Source organism: Neopsephotus bourkii, unplaced genomic scaffold, assembly GCF_033783945.1.
Source record: "Neopsephotus bourkii isolate Nb327-2 ecotype Australia unplaced genomic scaffold, CSIRO-AGI_Nbou_v1 NB_1120, whole genome shotgun sequence".
NCBI classification, from domain to species: domain Eukaryota; kingdom Metazoa; phylum Chordata; class Aves; order Psittaciformes; family Psittacidae; genus Neopsephotus; species Neopsephotus bourkii.
In genome coordinates, this window is record NW_026901606.1 from 4,058,172 (window position 1) to 4,079,341 (window position 21,170).

General features: G+C 50.2%; 1 protein-coding gene across 5 annotated transcripts in view; it reads left to right on the forward strand.

Annotated features, from left to right (window-relative positions):
* Positions 1-5,758, forward strand: part of SRGAP3 (SLIT-ROBO Rho GTPase activating protein 3) — a 116,305-nt gene extending 110,547 nt beyond the window's left edge. For 4 of the 5 annotated variants that reach the window (XM_061362500.1, XM_061362502.1, XM_061362499.1 and 1 more), the window contains one exon: positions 1,728-5,758. In XM_061362500.1, the coding sequence (XP_061218484.1) occupies positions 1,728-2,144 (417 nt within the window). In that variant the 3' untranslated portion in view covers positions 2,145-5,758. The remainder of the gene's footprint in view (positions 1-1,727) is intronic. The other variant, XM_061362503.1, reaches the window with a different exon arrangement.
* The last annotated feature ends 15,412 nt before the right edge of the window (positions 5,759-21,170 follow it).

Here is a 21,170-nt window from a genome sequence, read left to right on the forward strand (position 1 = left end):
CAAACCTGTTAACATCTCAGAGAATGGTCCTTTCAGGGAGCAGGTTTCAGAACTCCCAGCCTCTCAGGGACCCCCTAGTTCAGGCACAGTCCCCACCAATGTGTGTGTCAGGAGCCTGGGTGCTGGCAGTGCTGTGGATGGGCTGTTCAGTTTCCCCAGTTTCAGCAGTTTCCAGCAGTTTGCTTCATGCCATTCTCTGGCAGGAGCAGCAGCAGCTGTGGGATTGTCACTGATGCAGCAGCTTGTGTACCATGGGGTTAGGCAGGCTGTTGTGTGTAGAATCAGCTGCTTTTGGTGGGATAAGTAATGATGGTTGCAGAGATGAAGCACTCTGACTGTCCTGTTTGCTTTTCCACCAGCCAAGCTCCTTGTTTTCTTGCTCTGCAGCACGCTATCCGCCTTTTCTGACCATCAAGAGCTTGCATTTGGCGTGATCCATTTACAAGTTATGGTCATAGTGCAGTATGTGCCCTGAGGGATGGCTCAGCTGGGGACCGTGTCAACCTTGGGATGGGATAGCAGCACCCATGAAGTCCCCAGCAGCCCCAGATGGGCACCCCAGCAATGCAGGGCTGTGGAGGCTCCAGAGGGATGGGTGAATGCTAAGGATGGAGCACAATAGACACAATTTTCTTGGTTTTGAGGGGTTTGGGGTGTTGTTTTTAAGCCTTGTGAAGGATTCTGACTCAGCTGATGTAAATAAATACTTACCTTGAGTCTGCAGGACTGCTGGACTTGGTAGTCCTGTGGCTTAGCTCTGGGAGGATATTTTCTCCCATTACCTGACCAGCCTAAAAGAATTAATTGGAGCAAATTTGATCATTATTTCCTTTCTGCTGATCCTCTGAATGCTCTCTGAGGCTCACCAGGCATTTTGTATGCATTATAAAATTAAGGACTTATCTATCCTAGGAGACTAAAAAGAGTTAACTACACCTACTTTTTAAACACTTGATTCAGTTGCCTTAAGTCACTTTGAGATGGTCTCTCTCTGAGTCAGTAGCCTTAACTGAGTTAAGGCAGATTTAAGTGAAGCCAAACTGGAGCCTCTCTATTTCTGAATGAGACCATCAGTACTGCAGCTGTAGGCAGTTTAGCTAGTTTACTTTAAAGGGACACTTCTAGCTGAGCTGGGTTCACCTTCTGGAGGCCATACGCTAGAGACACAATGAGGGGCTGGGGCTGGTCTCACCCTGCTGCCTCTCTGCGTGCAAGGAGAATTCTTACTCTTCTATTTGGAGCAAGCTGTTATCATGCTGCTTACTCCACGTACATCTGTGTGTGTTTCTAGCCCACATACGCCATTGCCCTGTAGGCACAGGGGCAGCAGAGGTCCTGTTCATCTGATGGAGGCTGCAGGGCCTTCTTTGCTGGGTGGGGGAAAACCAGGCTCAGTGCTGTGGGGAGTGTAGAGATGCCCTGTCTTGTTGGGAGATGTGGAGAGGCTGGTGTTCACCCCATCACTCGTGGTGCTTGGGGTTTGCTGCCTTTGAGCTGGCAATAAAACTCCTGACTTGAGAGACATGGGACACCTTTGTTCAGCCGGAGATGGGGCTTTACATCTTGTCCCAAGGCTGCTGCTTTGCTTGGAGGCTCTGTCTTAGGTCAGAGACACCCATACAGACAGACATGCCATGATGGGGGTGCCTCTCCACAGAGCAGGATGCAGGAGAGCGGGGTGGTGCTGTGGCTTGGTGCTGACATCCCTTTGTCAATGGTGTTCGCAGGACATCGAGAAGACCATGAGCACAGCACTGAACGAGCTGCGGGAGCTGGAGAGGCAGAACACAGTCAAGCAGGCTCCCGACGTGGTCCTGGACACACTGGAGCCCATGAAGAACCCCCCGATGGGTGCCGCCAACTCGGAGCCTGCCAGCCCCCTGCACACCATCCTGATCCGGGACCCCGATGCCGCCATGCGGCGCAGCAGCAGCTCCACCACGGAGATGATGACCACCTTCAAGCCAGCGCTGTCAGCCCGGCTGGCCGGGGCTCAGCTGCGGCCCCCACCGATGCGGCCGGTGCGGCCGGTGGTGCAGCACCGCTCCAGCAGCAGCAGCAGCTCAGGGGTGGGCAGCCCCGCCGTCACCCCCACCGAGAAGCTGTTTCCCAGCAGCTCGGCGGATAAATCAGGCACCATGTAGGCTGGGGCCGGGAATGCCAGCGCCTGGATGGTGGGAGCAGGGCCGGCAGCTCGGCAAAGCCTCGCTCTGCCAAGCGGGAAGTCACATCCGTGCTCAAGAGGAACCTCTCCTCAATGGGAACAAGTGCATAGCCTAGGCCTGGTGGTTGATTGTACATACGTGTGTGTGTGTGTGTATGTACATATGTGTGCACACACACCTCCCCATCCATACAGAAACACTTCCCAAGCTTGCAGCCCGACAGCAGGAGGAGGCGGTGGATGTACGTGTTGGCACTGGAGAATACACGCTCTATGTAGAAGTATATATTAAAAAACAAAGTGTACAGAATTCAGTGACTTTTTAAAAAAAGTAGATTTACCTCAGAAACTGGCTCTGAAATGTCCTCTAGAGATGCTGGGTTGAGTTGAGTTTTCCCCAAGGCTATTCGTGTGCGTGTGTGTGCGTGGAGGTACGTAGCAGCTGTGCGTCGAGCAATACAAGGCCAATCCTGGAGTTTACTTTCTGCACCTCTTAGCATTTACAAAAACGGGAGGGTGGGGGGAAATACAGTGGATGTTGTTCACTGATGGCCTATAGAGAAGAGCTGGAAATTCCCAATTGACAGTGTGTGTCAGGCTGGCTGCTGTGTCTGCTCAAGCGGGATCCTGAGACACCTTCGTGTGTGCCGTGATGCCCCTGCCGGGAGCAGGGACACAAAGCGAGGTGTGCTCCATTGCTTCACACAGGGAGGAGGATGCTGCTCCTGCACTGGGGTACGGTGCTGCCCTGCCTACGCAGTGGGGTCCACAGGACTCTGGATTTCAGAATGAACAAGGACTAGTGACAAACCTGTGGTAAAGCAGAGAGTTGCTTACACAGTTTTGAGATGCTTCATTTCCCTTTCCCCACACATTTGTTTCTTTATTTTTAAACCTAATGGTATCTCAACAGATGGGACTAAGTGGGCAAGAGGAGGCTTTGGTACAATAACGTTCCTTTATTTGAAGTTGCACAGCAGCACATGAGGGTCTTGATTCAGATTGCATCTTCTTGCATGAAAAGCATGAGCCATATTTGACCATATCAGATGCAGAACTGATCTGATGGGGTGGTATTTTGCACTTTCTGTACTGTACTATATAATACAACAGTTTGAGTTTATGCAAAAGAATCTACATTTTGTTTTCCGTCTGAACATTTAACCCAGAGAAAAAAAATATGCAGAAAGAGCTGGGGGTTGCATGGTACTTTGATAATCGAGTCTCCTGTAAGCGCTGAATTCAAGACACTCTGTGCTTCTCCTGCAGTTTTTTCTTCTACAGATTTCCATGCAATGACCCATGGTTCATTTGGTCACTTGCACATGACCATGTACTAACGGCTCCTCCATGTCCATCCTTTCTTCCTGCTATCTCTGATTTCTGCTGTTGTCTTGTGCCTGGGCAAAGCAGCTAGCGAGCCTTATCCAACAGTCGCTGCCCATGGTGGGTTTTTGTTCCCCTCTTCATCTTGCTCTTCTCTCCAGCACCACTGCAGCACCCAGCTTGCCCATGGCCAGAGGAGCAGCCTGGCTTCAGGAAGGCAGCAGTGGCTGAGCCCATGGGTCCTGCTGCATCTCGTGTCTCAGCCAGGAGCTCGCCCTATGTTCCTCCATGTGCCAGACCCATCGCAACCCCGGTGGAACCAGCCTGGTGTTGTTCCCGTGCCAGTGCACAAGCATGTGTCCCTTCCTCCCTGCCCGGCTCTGTATATATTGCTGTACTTGCTTAAATGCTGGAAAGTAACTGTTAACATGTAAACTGTACAAAAAAATAGGCTAAGATTAGATGAAAGCCACTCACCAAATCTTTGCACTTAGTAGGTAGCTCAATGTAAAAATAAAACCCAGTAATAATAATAATGGTAATAATAAAAAGAAGTGAAAAACAAAGCCGCAAAGCTAACCTTTCAGTGTACAGTGGGGGAGAAGTACTGTATGTAGTGATTCTGTCATTGTTCCTCCGTATAATGCTGTGAGGGGAAATGGTGTTTATGTACTTGTCTATTAACATTGTTGGCATTTGTAATTACCATAATTGGTTCGTACTGATGTTTATTTTTTCCTCATGATTTTCCCCCTTCTCCTGACTTAGGCTAACCCGGAGGTCAACACCTCTGTCGTTTCGGGCAGCAGATGTTCAAACAGGCTGTCAGTCTGGTCTGGTAATGAACCAGCAAATGTGCTTCTAGGGGGTGGGAAGAAACCCATTTGGCACGAGAGCTGTCTGTTCGTTGCCAGCCATTCTATTTCTTTCTTTTCCATTTAGTTCCTGGAGAACATTCACTTTGCCAGTGTTCTGGTTTTTTTTATATACTTTGAAAGATGACTTGATAGCAAAACCATGTTTATGAGGTTGGGGTTTTTGTTTCCTCCCTTCTTACTTTTGAAGATGCGGTACGAGTTCCAGTGTCTTTCTATTAAATTATTGCCTTTCGTTTTCCTTTGGTTTGTTTTGTTGTGGGTTTTTAATACAGTTGTTTTCTTATCTTTAAGTGCCTTTTTGAGCACCAGAACAAATGCTTGGAGTTTAACGTCCTAGGAGCTGTACACATCAAGATTTCCTTTGTACAGTTGCGTTGTGCTGGGGTGATTGCTTTTAGAGTCCTTTTTTTATTTGATTTGATTTCTTTTTAAAGACAAGAAAACCAGGACGTTTTGTTGGAGAATAAACTACCCCTTTTTAACATGCTATTCCAATTGTAGTTTTAACTACTGTAAATTTAAGGGAAGAAATGTATTTTTCTGTAAGCTAACTTGGCACAAAATTGAAACGCGTTACCTTGTAGGAGTATCATAACTGGAACCTGCTCATGTTCTATGAGTGACTTTACCCTGATCCTTGATACCTCTCTAAAGGTGTAAAGACTGTAGGCTTCAGAGAGCTCGCAGAGCTTTCACTGTGACAACCTCCGGCCGCGCCGCTGCCGGGAGCAGGTGGTGGGATCCGGGGCAACCAAGAGCAGGGTGTTCATGGAGCAGCTGTTTCTCTGCTGTGCAGAGCAAGTGCTGGCCTCCAGCTCGGCTCCCACAGACCTTCCCCATCCCATGCCGAGGGGCTCCTTGGTGCTTGCCCACCCTCCCCGGGGCTCAGCATCACCTTCGATGGTGCTGGCTCAAGAGCAGCGGCACCCACGGCGGCCTCTTCTGTGTACAGACTCTTCAGCAGCGTGTGCAAGTGTGTTGGTCCCCGGGTGGTGGTGACAGTGCACTTTCTTCCTTAGGCTGAAGTACCCCTGGTAGGTCCTTTTTGTAAACCCTGGGCTGTGTTATTTAACTAGCAGTGTTGTGGTTTTCACGGGGCAGCAGTAGATGTCCCGACCCTGGTCTGGTTCCAAGTGGCTGGGCTGTGAAGTCTGATGAGGATGGGTTTGGTTCTGCTGGGAAGCCGTAGGAAACCACTGGCTGGCTGCCCTTTGTAACGGTCGTCCTCCTCCTCTGGTGTTGTCCCTGTAATGTATGGTGAGATGCCGTTCAGCTAGAGTGTCTGAGTGGGTCCTCTGTCATGTATGCTGATGATGCCATGTAGATGAAGCCACTGGTTGGGTGTGGACTCATCCCGTTGAATAAAACTGCTTAACTTTTCTCAAAAACACTGGCTGTGGTTTCAGAGTATTTGCTGCCTCTGGGAGCATTTGTGCCTGTACCTGTGCTCGTGGCTTCCCCATCCCTCATCCCTTGATCTGGCACCCTCAGTCAGAGGTGGCCGGGGTCCTGCTCCAGAGCCATTCCACAGCACCTTCCCCCATAGCTATGAGTGGTGGCTCACCATGGCTGACGGCGTGTGTTCCATGCTGTGTTCAGATGAACCACTGAGAGCACAGATGGGCTCCTTCCTCCCAGCCCTGGGCATATGATGAAAATACACATGGAAGAGAGATGTGAGCCAATAAAAAACCACCCTGCTGCTTCCAAGGGGTTGAAAACTTGCCCATTTCCCTTGGTGTGGAGGAGCTGTGCTGAGCTGCACCAGCCAAGATGTACCCCAAGTTTCAGAGGGACCATTGCTTCTTTTAAATCTTATCTAAAGCCCGTTTAGGTAACGAAACCCCTTCACAAGCCTCCTGCTGGGTGAGGGCACCTTCGGGTGCGTTACCGCTTGCCCACAGAGCAGGCTGCCTTGGGTGGAGAAGGGGTAGGTGAGGATGGCAGCCAGGGAGCTGTACTCTACACCTGCTCCGGGGGGACCTCACCATCACCTCTGCCTACATCAGTTCCCCAGGACCTCGGTGTGTCTGTGCCTTAGGGGGATCAGCAGCTGGATGAGGCCGGGGTGACACCGAACAGGCAGGGGGACCAGACCGCCCGTCTCAGCAGTTCAGCACATGAGTGCTCGCCTGCACAGGAGAGTGAGGTTAGTGTTGCTCTCAAAATGCAAGGGGTGGCTTTGGCAGTGAAGCGTTGCAAGAGGAGGCTTGCTTTCCGAGAGCTGATTACACAGATGTTAATTACCACGGGAGAGGGGGACCACAACACAGCACTCATGTCCCTCCAGCAGCTCAGCCCTCGGGCCTGTTAGTGCCCATAGGCTCTTCAGGGATGGAGATCTGTGGCAGCTCCCTTATTCTCATATCAAGTGGGGGTTTCTATTCGGGGTTGTTCCTCTCCTCCATCACTGGTCCCCCAAGCAGTTCTGCATGTACCTGCTGCTCCCCACCCCACTCCCTGATGCAGCCCCTCAGGACCAGGGGCTCTGTGCCTCCATCCTCTGCCCACTTCTAATGACAACTGCCCCCTCTCCCCAAATACCTGCTGAGCTGCCAGAGCTGCTTCCCCTGGACAAGGGGCAAGAGCAATTATGTCCTTCCAAAGGGAAGGGGAGAGAGGGATGAGGGGGCTGCTCAAACCAAGGAGACGAACAAAGGCCCTTCCTGCAGGGCAGCAGATCCCCACTGGCACCATGTCCCACCGTCTGGCCCCATTTGCTTCTAAAGAACCATCAGAGCCAGCTAAGTGGATGTGAAAACCATGGTAAGTGCAAGAGGGCATCATCTATCACAGCTCACACTGTGCAGCCAACATCCTGCCCTGGAGGTGTCCATGTGGCACAGCCCCATGCTCCCTGCCAGCTCCCAGCAATGGCATCACCTCGCCAGTGGTCCCCACCACACCGGGTCACTCCTCCCCCAGCACTGTGCACTGGCGGCTTTAACCCATGAGATTTATAACCAGATAAAGCAACTTAATTAAACAGTTTCCTAATGCATACGCGCTGCTGGTTTCATCAAAGGTCTGCCCTGTGTCCAGATTGTTCTTCCTCTGGGATCTCCTCGAGTTGAGAAGGTCCCCATAGTGGTGCTGGTACTTAATGAGCCAGATGAAGCCTTGGTCTGAGAGTAAATGTCATCATTATCAGTAAATTGATGATTGATTTCCAATTAAAACTCCCTGTTGCCCAGGACTCCTAACTAATACAGGCTCATGTTAAGCTATTTATCATTTCTTCTCCTGACAGCAAGGCTTTTAGTGCCAGAACTGGGATATCTATTGAATGGGCATTGGGAATGTTTAAGGTTTGGGCTCAGTACTTGTGCTGAGGTGCAAGCAGCTTTATAAACTTACATTCATTAAGTCCGGTTTGGAGTTGCAGAGCTGCCGCTGCAGCCCATGGGAGGATGAGTTACCCAGGGCTGCTGGCGTGGTGCTGGAAGCCAGTGTTGGCACCTAGGTGCTTCCCACTGAGCAGTCCTGGGTGCGATGCCTCAGCCCCATGCTGTTGTGAGGAGCATCTGGCTGTGAGAGTGCTACACCAGGACCTGGAGAGCTGGGAGTCATTCAGCCAGCCAGGGGATTGCAGTGCGCATATGGCTCGTGTGGCCTCAGTGAAGCATGCTGCCGACGGGAGATGACTTGAGTGATGAGTGGCTATTAATATTTAATTTCATCCCATCTGGCTACCTTCTTAATTCAGTCCTTGTTACAATTCTTCCTGATTGATTGCCACTCTGCTGACCGCTGTCTTGCATGGTGCTGCACACATTCAGTTTCAGCCATCATCAGTGATCTCAGTGAGGAGACCCTCTCACTGCAGGGTGGGGAGAAGTCACCCCAAAGCAGGCAATAGGGTGCCTGGGAACATAGGGGATCGTCGGCCCTGTCCCTCCCCATAGCCCCTCCAGGGTTCCCGTTGCAGACTGTGGAGGTGCAAGGCATTGCTATGGGGCTGGAGCACCTTTCCCTGCCCTGTGCACTAACAAATGCTGTCTCCTGCCCTGGGAATGCCGGGACTCTGGGCAATGTTTCTAGCTGCTGAGTGGATAAAACACTCCACATCTAAATAAGCAGCCCTGGTGAAGTCAGAGTGCACTTCACACCTGAGCTGACAAGAGGCTGCGGCTGGTGGTTTGTTCAGAGCCTGTATTATGTTTCTTTCCATTGTTTTTCACTTCACCTTCCTCCCAGCCCTCGCAGTGCAGAGGAGAATGGACCTCCATGATTCCTTCCTGATGCATGGCAGCTGCAGCAACAGCTGGCACTGGTTTAGCAGTGGTTTGTGTGGGGCCTTAACAGGGAGTGGGCTCAGGGGCCGGTGCTGCTGGAGCTCCATCTCCTGAAGGCAGTCGCCTGCCTGGCCTTTCTGGCAGCTTTGGGCACAGCCCAGGAAGGTGAGCGCAGGGCAGGCTCCAGGCTGCTAGGGTCCTCTGCTCTGGAGCTGAGTTGGGCACCACCATGCCCCAGCTCCCCGGGCATCCAGAGCAATGGTAAGCACCTAGGTCCAGTGCTGGCTCAGCCTGGCACTCGCTGCCAGACATCCTGAGCTGGGGGAGGCTCCCAGGCATCTTCCTAGGAAATAAACCCCGTGGGGCTTTGATGGGTCCGTGGGCTGTGGCTGGGCTGTTGTGAGGGTCAAGCTCGTGTTGACGCACATCCCTAAGTAACAAGTGATAGGACAAGAGGTAACAGCCTCAAGCTGCACCAAGGGAGCTTCAGATTGGATATTAGGAGAAATTTCCTCACCAAAAGAGCAGTTAGGCACTGGAATAGGGCAGTGGTGGAATCGCCACCCCTGGAAGTGTTCAAAACCCGTATAGATGAGCTCCTTCAGTGGCGGCCTTGGCAGCGCGGGGTTAGCGGTTGGACTTGATGATGATCAAGGTCTCTCCCAGCCCGGCTGATGCCGATTCCACGCACGCTGAGCAGAGCCCGGAGCGGAGCCGCTGTTACCAGCAGAGGGCGCCCGCCGACCGCGTACGTGGCGAGAGGCCGGCAGCGACAGCGGCCCATGGCCTGCGGCATCGCTGCCCCGCTCTGAGCCGGAGGGGGCCGGGATGAAGAGGGGTGCTCCAGGGGCTCCTTGAGGCCCCGGCTGCAGGAGGGGACGGCTACGGAGCGGTCCGCGGTAGGGAAAACTCAATGATTAAATACCAGCGATTGGCGGGTGTGTGATGCTCCTGAGGGTGACGGTGCTGTGCAGCGCACCTGCAGTCAGTCTCCTTGACTGTACCCGCGCGATGCTGTGTGCTCCATGGGTAACATGCTGCTCCGCTGAGGAACAGGCTCTCTCCAGGCTGGGGACCTTGAGATGCCCCATGGCTCTACCTGAGCACCTTTCTGCTCAGCTGATAGTTAAGACCAGAGTCATTTCTCCCAACAGGGCTGGTTCCCTGGCTGAAGTGGGAACCTGAAGTTAATAATCATTAACTTCAAGTATAAACAATCGAGGGCATTAATTTCTATGGGCCTAATGTAGCGTTTGCATTTAAATAACTTTCCACACTACTGCACTCAAACATATGTGATGACTTCCCTCTAAAGCTAGAAACACACGCGAATACATCTAAGTACTTCCCAGTCTGGTGTATCAGAGCAATTACTGAACAGAGCTGCTCCCCACAACATGGAAGTGAAACCCATTAGAACAAAGTGGGATTTGGGCCAGGAGGAGCCCATGGCTCAAAGATGCCTGTGATGCCCTGGATGCAGACTGGGGAGGTGAAGTTAAAATTGGTTTCTGAAAGATGGGTACTTCTGTCTGCACTGTATTGTAGAGCCATTCAAAGGTTCCCATTACTGAGATCTGTACAAAAGGGCTAAGAGATTATTCTCCACCAATATTTCTGAAAAGGGGGAGGAAACTGGAGGCAAGCTCACCATTTGGGTGTTAAATACCAATTGACTCTTGGTATTTAGAGTCCCGTTGTGCCTTTATCTTGGTTTACTACCTCCGTACTTACCAAAAAGGACATTAAAATGTACATGTATGACCCATGCATTGTGCTGTAATTATCTGCCAGGCCCACCTGAGCTCTGCCTCGTGAATCTAGTGGCATATGCAAGTGCAAGGAGAGTTATTTACGTGATGACCTGCATGTGTGGGGACCAGTGTCTCCCCTGAGATCACTGTTCAAACCCATCACTCCCCATGGCACTGGTGAGCTTGAGGAGCAGCCGGCCACATCTTGGCTTTGGGTCCATGAGGGCTGGGATGTGTGCAAGCACGGCGCTGGAGGGGCTCTGCTGCTGTGCCCAGGAGCAGGGCGATGCCTTGTGCACACTGCCTGAGCCTTTACATACAAAATAACTGTGGTTTAAAACAAATACCTATTTGGGCTATTTCCGAGTATTTTGCAGTGTGTTTTTGTCCGGATGCCAGGGACAGTTATTGCATTACACAAGAACTAAGCTTTCTCCAGGATTTTTTTTCTCAGTGAGATTTGGGTATTTTATTCAAAGGGAAAATCAGCAAAGATCTGAAAAACATGATAGCAAAAACCAGATTTCTAAATAGGCTGTTCTCAAGCTCGACTCTAAATCTTGTGCAGGACACTTATGACAGCTGAAACTCACTGTACTTGTCCTTAAGATTAGAAGTATGATATATTTTCAGCGGAACTAACTCAAATGATAGCGTCAATGGAGGGATGAAGTTGATCTGTAATCTAAGGAGGAACTTAATGTATTCTTTCTTTCTCACATAGGTTGCTCTAACTGGAGCAGCCTGTTTCTGTGAAGCACACATCGCAGCCTGTCATCTCTGCTGCGGTGTTTTTATCATAGCATATTTGATGACAACATGACTCTTGAGCAATAATGTGAAGAGGGGCCAGGGATTGTTCCTTGGCTGAGCAGGAACAAATGCAATATTTCATGGAGCACATGTGGCAGCGCCTTTGATTTGCAGCAGGACCCATTTGTTTTTCAGACAGTATTGACTGGGAAAGCAGCTCCCATTGATTCCTCCTTGAGGACTCTTTTGTTTTCTTCTTTTCAATAAATGGTGTTTCCTTGTAAAGAACTAATTTTTCCCAAGATAAAATAGACTTGCCTGAGGTGACAGAAAGCAGGATGAATGAAGGCGTTTCCATCTGAGGCTAACAAAGTGTTGCACATGGACATGGTGCACATGCTGCTGGGTCAAGGGCGAGCGGAGGGTCCAGTGTTATCCCACTTGCTGACAGAGCACAGCAGCATTGTGCAGGTGCCAAGGGGCATTTCTCCTTGTCATGAGGCATCCTGTGATTGACAGATACAAGATGTTAGAGGTTTCGGTGTGTGGTTTTATGTGCAGATTTCATGGTTCCAAAGCCCAGACTGCAGAGCAGCTGCCTGACTTGCAGTTTGTTGTGTCCAGGATGGGACAACAACAACTCCCTGTTGTGCTGAAAGGGTCTTGGGACATAGGTGCAGTCAAGGGTGTCGGAAGACACGTATCTTCTGTCAGACCTACTGACATGCAAGCAAGCAGATGGATGTGTATGTGCAGAAACAGAGACATTAATTCACTACTTGCTGGTGGTACTCCTCTTAAAGCTTGACTCCCCCCTGCTGCAGCAGAACAGGGACCTCTGACCCTCCAGAGCTTCGGACCCAGAGGGGGCTGCACAAACCCCCAGTGCCCAGTGAGTGGCTGGGAGTGGAGCCAGGTGCACATTCAGTACAATGTTATCAAGGAATGAGGTCTTAATGGTCCTAATTACATTTACATGTGATGAGTATGAGTGCATCATTACTGGTTTTAAGGCACTGGGTTCTCCCAGGCTGGCTGGGAAGAACAGGAGGGTTACAAAGCCTGTCAGGCTGCGGGACAGGCAGGGCAGCCAGGTTGTCTTGTGTTCAGTTCTGTTCTCCCATTTTACTTTCATTTAGGCCTGCCCCATTATTATGTCCTTACCTTTTATGATAGAATCATCCATGGTAAAGAACAAAGTGGTTTATAGGTATGATGAAAGGAACAGGAGACTTCAATTACACAGTAAATGCAGAAGAATTTGTGCCCAGGAACATGGTTTTTTACCTTTTTCCAGTTGTTCCTGCAATTGATGCTGTTTGCTTTCTTTTGCTTCTAGCATTCATTCCCCACCATCCTAACCTGTGACTCCCAGGCCCCTTTTGCAGCAAGGCCTGGGCTTGGTGTTGGGAGGGGCTGCCTGGAGCCAATGGGACCTGCCACAGCTGAGATGTGCCCAGCAGCCTCTAGCACTCTCCAATGGGAGCGTGTTTTAGCCTAGGAGGCAAATTACCAGATATCAGGCTACAAACCAGTGCTCACCACACTGAATTAACAGTGCATGTACAATAATAGCATGAGAGCAATTTGCAAGGGGATGCAGATAATATCTTGCCTTTGAAGCACTCAGGTGTGCAGTGGAGCAGGAGCTTGCAGCATCCACAGCTACCCCTCAAAAGCCAAATCTTCATGTCCTCCCTGCTATTTGAAGTCTTTGGATGGGGTGGGCTGTGACTGCTCTCTGCCCACTGGGTCTGCAGTAACCCCTAGGGCTGCTCCTGCTGGTGTCTCTGAGCTGGTCTTGCTTTGGGAAAACCAAGATAAAAATCTTTTTCCCCTTCTGGAACCACTGTGGGCTTGAGCATGTCCATCTCCACGGCTTACAGCTTGGGATGCTGCCGGGGCACTGCAGGAGCCAGGCTTGGCTGTCGCTGAGAGATGCTCTGTGGGGATTGCTGCTGCGATGCACAAGATGGGGATCCCGATGGCACCGCAGCCCCATCTCACAGTGAGAGGTGAAGGCGCTCTGTCCTTCCCCTGTCCTGCCTCTTTATGGGCTGAGGGCAGATAGATAGTTTTTCTAATGAAATACTGTTTCAGCACAAACCCAGAAGATGACAAAGATGTCTGGGTGGAAAGCACTGAGCTGACTGGCCCTGCTCCTCACTGGGGAAGGGAAGTAGCACAGCACTTATTTTTAACACTGCTAATGCTTCTGAAAAGGTTACGCTGGTGCTGGGTGCCCTGGCTTTGAGTCTGAGCCCTACCAGGGACCTGAGAGTTCAACATGAGACTGCTACGAACTGCTGAAGTGAAACCTTGGCATTTTCCAGTCATCTCTTGGGTAATTAATTGTCAAGAAATGCTCTGAGGGTAATTTGCCTTTTATTTAGATGGCTCCAATAATTCAGTACTTAGATGGATCCAACAGCCATTCACTGTATGTGCTTTAAAGATGCACCTAAGGGCAGTCTGTCACTTGTCACGCTCATAGCTAATGAATGAAAAAGTGACATAGAAATTAAATGTAAAGGAAACAGTGGCAGAATTTTGAGTGATTAATGCTTTGAACCTGGGCTTGAAGTGCAGAGAGTGCTTTCAGTCTTGCTGACGGAATTAAATAACTCAAATTAGTAATACATTTTATTTTCTTTTCCCCTGTGTAAAGACATTAAAGTGCTTTTAGCAAATGAGGTAAAGATTTTCCATCCATGTTTAGAACAGAAACTGAGCACTGTGCTGTGGTGTGCCCAAAGCCTGCAGCAAGCTCTTGGCATGGACCGTGCGTGGCCATCCTGTCCCCTACGCAAACACTACTGTACTGCCCATGGGTCTGACTGCCCTGGAAACAGCTGTGTTGGTGCTGCTGGTGACAGCAGAGATCTGCACACAGCCATAGATTACACTGAGGAGGCAGTATTGGATCTGGGGTGGCTATCCATCCCTTGGAGAGAGCAGCATCCCCTCCTGGTGAGAGCCAGGGCCCCGTGGGATGGTCTGTGGCAATCCAGGGAAAGGTGGCTCACCCTGGGCATCCTACTTTGGGGGGATTTTACAGACCCTGTTGCTGCCTGCAGCTTGAGCACAATTGTGGGTCCCTTTGGGCAGCACTGAACTACAGGTCTGTGCTCTGAACTGCCTGGAGCTACCCTGTCTTGCTTGCAGTTGACAGATGTTGTGTTGCATTGGCTATGTCACATATAAGGGTCTATATCAATTCTGCCATCATCACTTGTATCTGGACTTCATTGGCCTTGGGCTACTTGGTGCATTTTTTCCTCCATGATGCCCTCTATCCATGGTGTCCAGGGATGCCCAATAGCTACAGCCTCCCAGGGGCTTGCTGCTGTAAGGCAGAGCAAACACAGCCCGAGTTGCATGGTGGAGATTTTCCTGAATGGATGCACATGTGTTGATGCCGAGTTAAATTAGCATTTCACTGTATAATTGATATCAAATTAAATTAGTGTGTCACTGAATATAGAGACTTAGACATAGGCAGGGCTGCACTGGTTCTTAAACTAGAATTTAACTGTGTATAGAGGATATACAGATAAGGAAGGCATGGAACAAAGAGACCCAGGTATCTTCTCTCAAACCAATGTAGGTTCCTCCTGTTGATAAAGCCTGAGAAATAGGTAAATGGCTGCAAAAGAAAACAACTGAAGGAGCCTCTTAGGGTTGTAAATTAGACCAAATTATATTGACTATGTATATAATGAAGATACGTCAGCAGTAAACTGCGTCTTCTCAGTGCGCAATAGGTGGAACGATCCCCCATGTACTATAATAAAGTAATGTTGGTTTCTAACCTGTCATTCTGGTTAGAGAGTTTGTTTCCCGGATTTCGGTGACAGGGTGTTGGAAACTTTCCCTGTGAGCATATGTTTAATTTCCTCTGGAAAGAAGAAAGGATTTGCCAGATGAGATTGATTCTTGAAAGCATTTCTACAAAGTAAAGTGCCTCTGGTCTGCCTGGAGACAGCCGCTCAGGGTGGGGAAACCGGCACCAGGTAGCATCGCTGCGGTGTGTGCTTGGTTTCAATGCCTTCATGGTTTAGTTTTAATTGTAATGTTTGCTTTGAATGTCTTCCTTCTCCAGCATGTAACCAGAACAACATCCCACATCTCCCCGGAGCTGCAGCTCCATTGGGGAAGCTGTTTTGTACTCTTTGCCTACACTGGCTGCTGTAGCAGAGGGAAAAATCAGAATATGTCCTCAACTTTGGTTAACTTTATTTCCTTAGTAAACACCTACAGGCTCGCTCTTGATAGAAACATTGGAAACCAGATTTTAGCAGGCCTTAGGGATTGCAGCATTATCCATCTTCTGTAAATACTGCAGAGCTGTGAGGAGTTGGAAACCTTTTTATGATTGCAGCTCGGCTGAAAAACAGCACTGTGTTCCTGGTGCGCTTCAGGATCACTTCACTTGTCAGTGGGGTGGAAGGCAACAGCTGTTGGAGCGGTTTGGTTTAAGTGTTTCTTGAGAGCCAAGTGCAGGAGATGGGATTTAATGAATTTTAAACATATCTCATGTCTAGTAAGCGTTGCAGGTAAATGGGTATTGCTCTGTACCGTAGATGCTTCTTCCCTCAGAGTCTTAGGCTGGGAGTTCTTGATGCTGCACAAACACTGAAGGTTTGTGTCTTGGAAATGAAGCTCTGGCACTGGAGCAAAGCTTATCCCAGCCCTTTAAATCTAATAATGCCTGTTGTCAGCATTCAAAGGCCAGACACCTTCTTGACAGCTCCTAATTCCACTCTGAGTGGCCATCGGTATGAATAGGACACGTCTCTGTGGACATGCAGATGTGTCCGGTTCTATTTAACAAAGATAAATACCTTGATGAAGGTATTTTGAAGATTAGAGCTGAGCTGCACATTGAGAGCTTGGTGCAGATGCTTTGGCTGCTCTTGCAGAAAACTCATGCAGTCCTCACAACTGTGACAGGATGCAGTTCTGCAGCCCAATGCTACCCGAGATGCTCTGTGGTGAAGGGGTGTCACCGCTGCTGGCCACCAGCCCAAGCCTTCACACACTGGCTCAAAGCAAGCATACCCAGTTCCCACACTGATCTGTCTTGGCCAGCAAGCAATAAATGTTCTTGACAGAGCAGCTTTGACCATCCCCTGATGTGCTGCTGGTGAAGACTGACGAAATTCGTGATGAATTTCTGTCTTCGAACTGTTGTCACATCCAGTTTTTCATCCCCTTCCTAAAAGCCTTTTAAAAGATTACATTTTTAATCATGACTAGGCAAGTGCTGAAGCCACCAGAGCCCTGGCATGGAGCTGGGGCTCACAAGGGAATGTGGCAGCCACATTGCTACTGTGGAGATGCTCAAAGGCAGGAACCAAACAATGGAGACCATGAGCACCTCCAGGGTGGGCCGGTGGCTGAGCCTGCACAGAGCCCTGCTGGGGCGAGTGGTACTGCTGAAACAAAACGCTTGCAGAGCTTAACTAACTAACAGGATAGACATCATCTAGTTTGTTACTGGCTTTGGGGTGCTCCTTGGGGCTTGTAAAGAAGAGTGCATTGGGCTCTCGGGACAGCAGTAGCTTGTCCCAGGAGGAGACTTCATCTTGGTGCTTCTCCAGAGTTTCTCTGGAGTGTTTTTGTATGGGAAGTGTGAGCTGGTTCTGGGCTGAGCTACTGCTTGTCCAGGGCTGCCTGCAGGAGCCACAGAGGAACACCTCCAGCCTGTGTCTCCATGTAGAAGGCAGCCAGTGATGGGCATGAACCTCCTGGATGCTCACTGATGCCGGAGGAGCTGAAAGGAGGAAAAGGGAAGAGAGTGTGGGCTGTTGGTCAGCATGTGTGTTTCAGCACACGCTGTGTTGGGAAGTGAGGTGGTGACCGGGGTTGGGACACAGTGCTAAATGCAGGTGAATGTGCCACAAGAGAGAAAATGGCAGCAGGGACATGGAGTCAGGGATTGCTATTTCACATTGGAACATGCACACATCAGACACTCAGCACACACACACACTCAGAGCCCCAGCCTGGGCTCGGTGTGCCGGGGTGGTCCTGTGCTGTCAGCAGAGATATGCTGATCTGTGCCCATGTGGACATCACCTCCACTTTGCTGTCCTCAGCACTGTGAAACGTGAACCTGTTTTGTGCAATGTAGCTGGTGCACACTGTGGGAGCCCCAGCGGGGTGCTGTGTACCTCTGAACATGTCCCTCACCTCCTGAGCCCAAACCACTGCAGCCACTGGCTCATCCACATAGCATGCCTTGAAGGGGAGAGGCTCGCGTGGGTACCTGGAGCACAGTGTGCTCAGCCATTGACACACAGGCTTGCATTCCCTGGCTGTGATTTGAAAGCTCTGTATCTTCCCTCCGTAGCAGCTCACTGGGCTACCCAGCAAAGGAATCTGAATTATTCTTTGCAGGAGCACAGCCCCAGCTTAGCAGCTTTCTCTGCAATCCCGAGACCTCCTGGCTGCCTCAACACTGAAACAACCAAGTGCAAGGAGGCTCTCGAGAAGCCTCCAGGGTGAAGTGCAGCCTTTTTAAGGAAAAGAAACTGAAAAAAAGGTCTTACATAAGTCAAAACATCTGCTGGTGCATGACTAATGCCTTCCCTCCTCCCTCCTGTTCACAGGAATTATAAATGATTGTTTCCTGTAAAAAATTATACATTGTTCATAAGTCTTTTGGGGACAAACCTTGCTTTCAGCCATCCATTACACTGTGGTGTCTACTCATAGCTTTGGACCTGCTACGTTTCTGAAATGAACCCGCGACAACAAAGTCCAAACCTATTTCTCCCAGGCTGGCTGGTGCGAGGGTGGCTTTATTCCTGCCAGAGGCAACTGAACTGGGACAGTTATCTCTGTTTTAAACCAGAGGTTACTGATGTGCAGTGCTGACAGCTGGATCGAGCGGGCTCCAAGTGATGGCACTGGGGTGTGCGCAGTGTGGTACCCACCGGTGTCCCAGTGCGGCAGTCTTGGGTAGCACCACCCATGCCATCCCAGACACAGAGGTGTTGGTGCCTCCCCAGGGAAGTGCTGACGGGAAGCAAGTGCAATGGCAAAGCCCAGGATTTGCATCTTTCTGGTTTAGGGATGTGTATTGGCACATGCTGCAAAAATGATGTTACGGTCGGGTTGTCTTGCGGGAAGTGCAAGGAAATGTTTTAAAGCCCTGACAGCTAAACCAGCCTCAAGACATTATTTCATTCAAGCTTTCCCATTCTGGCAGCGCTCCTCTGAAATATCTTTATAACTTCTTTGCTCACTTGCTTGCCTCTTGCTGGTTTAAACTTTTGATGGGTCCAGCTGGCTGATGTAGTGGGGAGGGAATAAGGTGCTCCCTGCCCGTCTCTTCCAGCTGCTCTGCAGTGGGAAACCCACAGAGACTCGTGTGGGCTGGAGCCCTCTGCACAGGCAAAGGCTTCTACCTCCTCTGTGTCCCAGCAGAAACACTGCTACTGTGGTCTGCTCAGTACCATCCAGTGGGAAACTGGGATAAATCACTTCTGCGCTGGATTTATGATCTTGCTTGAGGTTTGTTCTTGTTTTCCCACATGGATCTCTCAATTCTGGACATTTTGGATCTGTGTCTCTGTTTAGGCTAGTGTGAGCTCACTATCCATGGTAGAAAGGCTTGGGGTACCAACTCTGATCCCTCAGTCTGAGGTTTCAGAGTGTTTTGCTGAAAATGAGCTTTTTGTCACAAAAAGCTGAAGCAGGAGTGTGTATGCACTGACCATTGAGCTTCTTTCAGAGACAGCGACCCCACAAACCTGTGTGCAGCTGGGTGAGGGATCTGACAGCACATTCACGTCAGACCTTCCTGCCTGGCCCCAGCACAAGGCACACTGGCACCCCTGTACGCCATGCTGCTGGCCACGGTGCCACCTGGGAGAAGCAGCAGTGCTGGGTCCCGTAGGGATGAGTGCTTCTGGCAGAAGGAGCCGGTGCCTGGGTGTGTGGAGCTCCAGCTGTCCAGGATGATGGCTGGGGCTGGCTCTGCAGGGCTGGGGAAACAGGGCTGGTTTGTTTCCTGCAGCCGATGCCTTTCTCCCCAGCACTGCTCTTCCCTCGGCCGTGGCTGAAGCAGCTGAATGGACACAGAGTTTGTCTCAGCTTTCCAAATATTGCACTGCTCTGGGATTCTGCTTTTCTGTGTTCTGGAGGTAAACCGCTGCTAGCATTACTAATGGACTTCTGCTTTTAGCCTGAGTGCTGCAGGCAGCTGTAGGTGGAAATCATGGACTCAATTAAGTAATTACCTGGTGTTCCAGTTCCCAACATACGAGGCTTTTTGGTTTTTACCACTGGCGTCAAACCCTACCTGCGTCTTACCCCAGACTCATCAGCGATGATTTGTCCAAACCACTTTTGCTCTGTGTTTTCAGGTGGATGTGAGGCAGTGTGAGGGAGCCAGGCACCCTCCTGCCCTTTGGAAGTCACCCTCTCCCTGCAGCAGGACTTGAGAAGTGGTCATGGACGGCCAGACCCTGTCCTGGCACCTTCTGACTGGTGCCCCATGAGACTCAGCACAGTCGGGGCTGTGCTCACTGCTGGCATGGAGTGTGATCCTCTGGCCAGCAGAGCTGTGTGGTTGTGCTGGCCAGGAGAATTTAATACATCAAGTTCTGGACTATGCAGAAGAATGGGCTCTAAACCCTGAGTATTTCATCACCGTAACAGGCTTCAGCTCATCACAGTGCAGCACTGACAGAGCCACCCAGCACGGCTCATGTGAACATCAGGTGTGAGTCCTGAGGCTGCTGATGCTTTGGCACATTCCCAACAGGACAAGGATCACTGCAGAGCTGTGCTGTGGGTGCCTTTGTGCTGCGTTGGCCAGGAGGAGGAGCAGAACCGAAGCAGATGTCAGAGTGGATCCTGGCTGTCTGTGGCTGGGTTTGCGCTCTCTGCCATGCAGAGCAGTGCAAGTGGATTCCAGGTGGTAGATGCTGCATTGGGAGCATCAGTCAGAGCCTGTTTTCTAGAGTTTGTAGCTCTGGCTAAAAGACCTGTGGCATTTCACCATGTGCAGGACCTGCCTCTGCTGTGAGAGCATCAGCATCCCAGCCATCATCCCAGTCCTGACCAAGGAAGTCCGTGTATAAATGTAAGTGATATCCAACAGTCATACAGGAGATACAGGCCTGTAGTCTGCTCTACAGGAAAGAGCTGAATGGTTTCTCGGAGGCTGGAACAGCTGCCTGTTGTGGGGTAACCACAGGAAGAGCTTTGCCATTTAGTGAGCAGCTATGAGCAATAAGCAGAAAGTTGGCTTAAGTGAAAAATGCAATACTTCCTACCCCATATTCACACAGAGAAGGAAGCACAGTTTAGCAGGTGCAAGTTTATGGTAAGACTACTTACAGAACAAGAACACTTGGGCACGGCCTCTGTGACCATCTGCCACACCGAACCTCCACTGATTTGTGCTTCCAGTGGATTTTTAATTAATACCATTATTTTCTTTCTCTTGTTCTGCAGTAATTAGAAGCAGAGCATCAGCTGGCAGCAAATACTGCTGTGCCACGACTGCAGGAGGAGCCACACAGCCCCATGAGTACACCCTAGGGTGGGGAGCAAAAAGGCAGTGTAGGGTTAGGGATGAGAAGGCAAGAATGTGGAAAGAAATGATGCAGAAGGGTAATAATGAGAAAGAAAGAATGCAAGAGTTAGCTATGCTTAATGGCCGGGGATGACAGCAAGCTCCTTTTGCCTGTTAAATGATTTCTGGGAGTCCCAGAGAACATGAGACTGGAGGAGAAAACAGATGATTCTGGGTATTGGAATTGTACTGGGGGACCTCATTTAAAATGATCTGGGTAGGGTGTGATGGGATAAGTGATGACAAAGGCTCTTGTTCATCCAGTTGCCCAGAAGATGCACAAATAACAGGGAATGAGCGCCTGTTTATAGTGCCATGAAAACTTTTAATCTCTTTGCTAAACCCTCTGAGGGATGAGGCAATTCTTGTCACTCATGCCTCTGACAGGACTGGTGTCAAGCAGAGAAACTGGGACAGGAACCTGGTCTGGAAGAGCAGCTCCCAAGGAAAAGGAAGCTTTGAGCACAG